The sequence below is a fragment of the Thalassophryne amazonica genome, chromosome 3 (assembly GCF_902500255.1).
Source record: "Thalassophryne amazonica chromosome 3, fThaAma1.1, whole genome shotgun sequence".
In the NCBI taxonomy this organism is placed as follows: Eukaryota; Metazoa; Chordata; class Actinopteri; order Batrachoidiformes; family Batrachoididae; genus Thalassophryne; species Thalassophryne amazonica.
In genome coordinates, this window is record NC_047105.1 from 134841204 (window position 1) to 134848909 (window position 7706).

The 7706-nt window shown below is 44.4% G+C and overlaps 1 protein-coding gene across 2 annotated transcripts in view; it reads right to left on the reverse strand.

Annotated features, from left to right (window-relative positions):
* The window catches only part of rybpb (RING1 and YY1 binding protein b), a 111805-nt gene extending 105883 nt beyond the window's left edge, over positions 1 to 5922 (reverse strand). For both annotated transcript variants that reach the window (XM_034167473.1, XM_034167472.1), the window contains exons 1-2: positions 5780 to 5922; positions 5077 to 5202 (exon numbers count right to left, since the gene is read on the reverse strand). In XM_034167473.1, the coding sequence (XP_034023364.1) occupies positions 5077 to 5202; positions 5780 to 5805 (152 nt within the window). In that variant the 5' untranslated portion in view covers positions 5806 to 5922. The remainder of the gene's footprint in view (positions 1 to 5076; positions 5203 to 5779) is intronic.
* Positions 5923 to 7706: the final 1784 nt, after the last annotated feature.

A 7706-nucleotide genomic window follows, 5' to 3' on the forward strand; every position in this document is an offset into this window, starting at 1 on the left:
AAGGACACTAACTGTTGAAGCTTTGTAGGTGGAATTCTTTCCCATTCTTGCTTGATGTACAACTTCAGTTGTTCAACAGTCTGGGGTGTCCGTTGTCGTATTTTGTGCTTCATAATGCACCACACATTTTCAATAGGTGACAAGTCTGGACTGCAGGCAGGCCAGACTAGTACCCGCACTCTTACTACGAAGCCATGCTGTTTTAACGTGTAGAATGGGGCTTGGCATTGTCTTGCTGAAATAAGCAGGGACGTCCCTGGAAAAAGATGTTGCTTGGACAGCAGCATGTGTTGCTCCAACACCTGGATGTACCTTTCAGCATTAATGGTGCCGTCAAAGATGTGTAAGTTGCCCATGCCATGGGCACTAACACACCCGCGTATCATCACAGATGCTGGTTTTTGAACTTTGTGCTGGTAACAATCTGGACGGTCTTTTTCCCTCTTTTGTCCGGAGGACACAACGTCCATGATTTCCAAAAACAATTTGAAATGTGGACTCATCAGACCACAGCACATTTTTTCACTTTGCGTCTGTCCGTTTCAAATGAGCTTGGGCCCAAAGAAGGCGGCGGCGTTTCTAGATGTTGTTGAAGTATGGCTTTCACTTTGCTTGGTAGAGTTTTAATGTGCACTTGTAGCGACAAACTGTGTTAACTGACAATGGTTTTCTGAAGTGTTCCTGAGCCCACGCGGTAAGATCCCTTACACAATGATGTCGGTTTTAATGCAGTGCCGCCTGAGGGATCGAAGGTCACTGGCATTCAATGCTGGTTTTCGGCTTTGCCGCTTGCATATATAAAGTTCTTCAGAATCTTCTGATTATATTATGGACTGTAGATGATGGAATCCTTAAATTCCTTGCAATTGAACATTAAGAAACATTGTTCAAAAACTGTTGGACTATTTTTTCATACAGTTCTTCACAAAGTGGTGATCCTCACCCCATCTTTGCTTGTGAACAGCTGAGCCTTTTGGGGATGCTCCTTTTATACCCAATCATGACAATCACCTGTTTACAATTAACCTGTTCACCTGTGGAATGTTCCAAACAGGTGTTCTTTGAGCATTCATTGGGGTTGTACTTTTAGCCTTAGGATGCTTCGTGGATACGGGCCCAGGATGGTAGCATTCAGCCAGTTTTGTGTACTACACATCAGGCTGGTCTCCTGGTAAGTCCTCTGGCTCCAGTGCCTCCAGCTTGTCACATTTGTTTGATAGGGAGTTGACGTTCCCCATCATAATTGACGGTAGATCCGGCTTGCATTTCCACCTCTTCACGGATAGCGTGGCCTTTAGCCCCACACCAGCTCTACACCTGCAGTACACCTCTCTTAGCCCAGCCGGGACAGCGTGTTTGTCTCCGTGTTTAGTCCATCTTTATGTAAGGAGGGCTTACCTTGTGTATACAACTCTGTCTGAAGTTGCAGACATTGTTGGTTGCAAAACAAACACTAAAAGCACCATAAGAAAACATGACAGACACCATAAACACTAAAACCTGAGAGAGCTACAAAGACGTGCTGCCATTCAAGATAGCGTGTCTCTTTCTGAGGATGTCACAGGAAAAAAAATGCACAGATAAAACCTTACCTGTCAATCAGGTAGCGCTTTCCACATAAACATGTTTTCCATTCTTCCTTTTCACTGTGGTTTTTTTTTTTTTTTGGCATATACTAATAATAACTAACAACTAACAACATTACTCTGTGCCTACATTTTTGCTACAATTCTGAACTAACTGGAATTGATGAGTCAAAAATAAAATGTTTACTTGATTTGATTTTCTGCAGTATATACACACACACACACTTTTTAAGCAATACCTAAACTTGTTCACAATAAGTCTGTTTGGGGTTCTTGCGTTAAAATCAGGTTAATTTAGGGTTAGGGAAGACATAAAAATCTTACGACGAGCCACAGTCACGATAAAAATTTGATCAATTGTTCATTTCTAAATGAAGCTTAACTTTCCACATTGGCACTTTTTGTTTTTACCCTGCCTGCATATATAGTGATGGTTAATGCCAAAATGGCAGAGCCATTTATATACATATATACACACATATATGCAATTTGTTCTTGCAAGACAGATAGCATGTAGTGCATGAGTGAAAGTGGTGTGTGTGTGTGTCTGCCCTTCCTGATTAGCCTATAACATTTTACTTAAAGCTTACAGATAACTTCTATCAGGAAGGACTGACAACCAAAACAACATGAAGACAGACAAGAACAAGAGACAAGTGGTGACAGTAATAACTGAAGTGATGACAAATGTGAGACACCAAGGAGGCGGAACCCCAACAATACAACTTAAGTCCCGGTCACACGGCACTAACAAAGGACACCAAAGCCAAAATGAAACAAGAAATCTGGACTTACGTTGACAGCATTTAACCATTGTCCAGCTTCATTCCTGCAGCTGGCGCTTCATCAGAATTTTCAAACTGTTGAATAATGTGAACGAATCCCGACGACAACTTCAATTAGTCTGTATCCCGTTTTACGTTCTGTCTTGACGGTTCCTCATCGTTTGAGCAGTTCCCGTACAATCAGCGTTCCGTTTGACTGTCGTCCAACTTTGCCCAACCCCCCAAATTCAATGCCTTGCACGAACATCGACAATATCTGAACGGATCAATAACTAAAGATACGATGAGCTGAACGTGACTCGTCCATTTGAGGGACTGAAAGCAATGTTTTCATACAGAAACAGTAGCAGCAAGGACGTTTTAGCAACTATAACATTTTACACACGTTCCAGCCATCTGTGGCTGGAGAGGCTGTGCGCACAGCCTCTCCAGCCACAGATGGCTGGAACATGCATGTGCACATGTTGTTGTTGTGAAGACAAATCTGTCGTCAAGACAGTCAGATCTCACGCCTGCAGGTGCTGTGGAGAGCACAGGCTGGCTGCAGAAATTATCACAGGCTGGCGCTCGGTCTAATACTGCTGACACCATAGTCTTGATTCCCTTGGGAACACCCAAAACCAAATTGTGGTAATGGCCACGAACACTTGACCATCCACACACAGAGACCCAGATCACAACTAAATATCTGATCACTACTGTGGCTGGTGTGTTGGCCCAAGACAAAAGTACAGAACCTTACTATATGACATGGACCACTCCGGCATGCCAGGAGCCACGTGGGCAATAGTATGGAACTCAATGGAAAGGGTCCAGGATGCAGGGCCTCCAGGAGAAACAAGACAGTAGAAGGGCCCAGGGACCAGAAAGGGCACCCACCAGGGCACATATGATGTGTTTCAAATCAAGGATAGTGTGTGTCCAACCTTGCCCAAAACAGCCCAGCTTAATCTCCTGGTTTAATAATGTGGCAGAAAGTCTGCTATGGATTGTTGGGTCGAAATAAATCGAAGTGGCTATTGATGTGGGGTAGCATATTCCTTTTTCACAGTAACAGCATCCAATAACAAACAGTTATTGTATGGCATCCAACAAGATACTGCTGTTATTTTCTCAAAATAAACAGGGCTGTCACGGCATCAAAACTGTACAAGAAGCAGCTGACAAATTTCAAGCTCAAACGATAAGGTTAGGGTTATGCATGAACCATGGCACTGAGCGGTTTAAATGACAGCAGGTGCTGTACTTATAGCAATTTGTGGTTTGCGTACGGTACTGTATCAATCCTCAAAGTCTTTTAAAAACCTGCCGAACAACCTATTCACAGCCGATGGGCAACCTGACCAGCTTGACTCTTGCAGGGCTTCCCGCAGGTTTCACAGATGAATTTTGTTGTTTGGCACGGTTACAGTTCATGTTTGTTACGTCTCCTGTCGGACTACTGTGTCACCAGGTTTGGTGGGGGAGACGAGAGTGGACCATGTGGGACACATGGCCCAACCAGCGCAGCATACGTTGTTTCAGGATTGGGTACAGGCTTGCGGTTCCACACCTTTTGAGGATCTCCAGGTTTGGGACTTTGTCCATCCAAGTAACCTCACACATCTTTCTGAAGCATCTGTGGTGGAAGCTGTTGAGTTTCCTTTCAATGTGGGCATGAGAAGCCCAGGTCTCACTGCCATAGAGCAGAGCAGACAGTATGCAAGTTTGATTTATGTGCACTTTAGTGTGGATTGTAAGATACTGTTTGTCCCAGGCAATAAGTATCATACGGTATCGTATCAATAGCAATGGCATAAATTAATGCAATGTCACTAGCATACGGTAAGACATTACATTTTCGAGAACCAGGTTTTTGTGTGGGTTTAAAAAAAAAGCACAACCTTTTGGCTTAAACTGAATACTCTGGGAGATTTACATGCACAGGGACATCAAGAATGGTAGATGGATCCCACCCCCGTCCCCAATCACACTTTGTCAGATATGTGGCCAAAAATGCTACATGCCACCACTGTTGTACACCTTTCACAATAATAAATTGTTGTTTGGTTCCATCTTAGAAAAGAAACAAGGACAGTTGGTCAGAATACACTGTTTTCTGTTTTAGCACTAAAGCATGAATATGGTGGACTTGCAAGCCATTCCTGGCTTTGCAGCTAGGCATAACTAGTAGTCAGATAAGGCATCATGTGTTGCACAAATCTGGAGTGGCTTAAAAATAATAAATTCTGGCAATCCGAGTTCTTCAAAAATTACTACATAAAGTTAAGAATGTGAAAAATGCACAATCAGAACATGGCTTCTTTAGATCAAGCACCTTTTTTAAACTAAAAGAAATCATATCCTGACTGTAGTCACCCCATACACAAAAGATGAGGGAATTAAAAGAAGCGTAGCCATGCTACAGGTAGTCAAAATGCACCCAGAAGCATTCATTTCGTCCTCTGAGTATAAACACGTTTTAGTCTTCCTGTTTTGTCAGTCTGTTGATGCACTATAGCTGTATCCCTCCCTCCTCCACCACCAAGAGTTATCTTTAGCATGAATGCATAAAAGTACAATGCCAGTTGCACAGGGATAATCCAGTCTTTCCTGCTGTCTATCAACAAGTACCCAGTCGCTCATAGACCGACTGTGGATCAAAGTTGTCACTGTCATAAATAGCGATGCTGCAGTAGCCACAGAGAGAAGAGGCGCAGTCTTACCTTGTGGATGTGCCCTTCCTCACATCGCAGATGCTGCATTTGAAAGCCTCGGCAGTGTTTCTGAATGTGCATACACTACAGTCCCAGTATCCGTCGTCGGCGGTCTGTTTGGCTTGTCTTTTTGGCCTTACAAATAAGACAGATGTAAAGGTCAAGTTAGTTGTGAAATCCCACTCACACATTTCATTAATTAAGAAAGGAGACAATCATAACCAGTTGTGTAACCTGCCATAATACACACGATATGACACAAAGGGTGACTGTGTTGTCACTTAAGGGGTTCGAATCCCAGCAAGTGGAGCTCCTGTGGCGGATGAATGCCACTGGAGGTAAAGCGGGCGACTATCCACGCAAAGTGCTCGCCAGCTAGGCTAGCGAACGGGCGAGCGCTGCTAAATTTTTCCCTACCGTGGCTAAGCGCGTCGGCTAACAAAAGCAATATCAAACAGTGGCCATTTCGACACCGACTCTCGCAAAGGCTTCGCGGAGGTGGAAGAGCGTTTCAGAGAATGCCAGGCGTATCCAGTGAAAAATTTCCCTTTGTCTGTTTAGTGGCTGTAGGCAGCGAGAAGCCGCCATAGTGACTGTTCTAGCTAGCCGAGGCACACCATCTGAAAAAGGGACAAACGCTCCTCGCGTCAGCCAAACTCATCCAAATAACGAGCCCAAAACGTCACAGAAACTCGCAGATCGATATCATTACCTGGTAGGGCTCTTTTTGTCGCCCATGGTGAAGAATAATCCTCGGAAATAAGAAAAAAAAAAGGGGGCCTCCTGTGTGTGAGAGCGTAACAGAATCCAGCTCGAGCCGCTGCTGAAGCTGCTGGCAGACAGGCTCAGCGCTGGCTCGAGACACGGCACTGCCACTGACTGCACTTCGCCACGTGACCTCCGGCGGACCAATCACAGCGCGGCTCGCTTTAAAAGTCTGGATGGATGTTCAACAGCTATTTTAACAACAGATTTATTTGACAGCAGACACGCAAACTCACGCACCCACACAGCAGGACGCAGCATGATGATGATGATGATGATGATGATTGTTATTACAGATATCATAATATCATGTCATATCATTTATATCTGCCTTTTTCAGTGAAGGAGAGCTGGTTTTACATCAAACATCCTTAAAGTCCCATATTTATACTTAAATGCCAGCTGTACTGTGTATTTATATGGCATTTTATATGACGCCTCAATAAATCCATTATTTGATTGGTGGATTGACTGTATGCTGTCCCACTGTATGAGTGCGCTGTGCATTTTTCTCCATTATGTTTCACTCTATTGAATATCTCCATTAGGTTTTCGTAAGGTGTTCACAGAACATCATCAGCACTGTCAGAGGAAAAATTGGTTCTCATAGCAATTATTTATTTATTTAGTTATTACTGGATTGAAGAAAGATGACATGTGCAGTACACCACACACCCCGCTAAGTTCCTCAGAGATGCTCCATGAACCCAGCAGTGTGCGTGTCTATATATATATATATAGAGAGAGAGAGAGAGAGAGAGAGAGAGAGAGAGAGAGAGAGAGAGAGGGACAGAGACCCTCCCACACAGTGTGTTTGTGGCATTTAGAGGGCCTTGTAGCACTCACCACCCATTCAGCACAATCGCCACAAACACGTCACTCAATGCCACACAGAGATTTTGGTCTGGTAGTGTCGCCGTAAGGCAGCGTCTCGTCGTTTCAAGTTGAAAACTTCCACATTTCAGGCTCTGTTGACCCAGTAAGTCGTCAGAGAACAGAGAACTTTCAGAAGAAGTCGGCATGAGGAGTTTATTCGGACATTCCATTGTTAACAGACATTTTGTAATGAAAGAACGTGCGGGCAGAGTCGCATGTCGGGCCGGACCCGACCGCGGGGGGTCGCGACAGGAAAAACACCTCCATTGGAAACCTTAACGGGCAAGTTGGAACATGCCCAAGCTGTTAAACAATTTCTCAGTTACTCACTTGTTGAAAGCCATCAAAAGCCACCTGAATTTTACAAATGGTTTTCAACACGGAGGTGTTTTTCCTGTCGTGGCGCACACAGATTTGCCGAGTCGTCACGGAAACGACTCGGCGAATTTGCGCGCACGTCTTTCATTAAAAAATGTCCTTAAACAGTGGAATGTCCGCATAAAGTCCTCATGCCGGCCTCTTCTGAATCTTCTCTGTTCTCTCACGACGTCCTGGGTGAATTAAGCCTTAAATTAGGATGTTTTCAGGTCGAAACAGGCCGACAACGGCGCCTGGAAGCGCTGCACGACGTCCCGCTCTGTGGGAAGTCCTTACACCGACAGAAACACCCCATAATCTCTCATCAGCCGTTAAACTTTTCACCGAAAACCAGCTTAATTTCTTGAATAGTGTCCACTTGGATATTCCTCACAGGTCCAGAAAAAATTTTGATAAAGCAACACGCGCCGTCTCGAGCAGCGTGTGAAACAAAGGAATTCAGCCGAGAGGGCGGGACCACATCTCACTCAAGGCCTGCCCACAGGGAAATTACGTCACCGACGCGTGAAAAAACTCACGCGCACGAGGGTTCAAGCATGATTGGTGGAATCGCACGTCATTCAAATCCATATAGTTAAAAAAAATAAAAGGGTCGGTTTATTATCTAATAGACCTCGTAT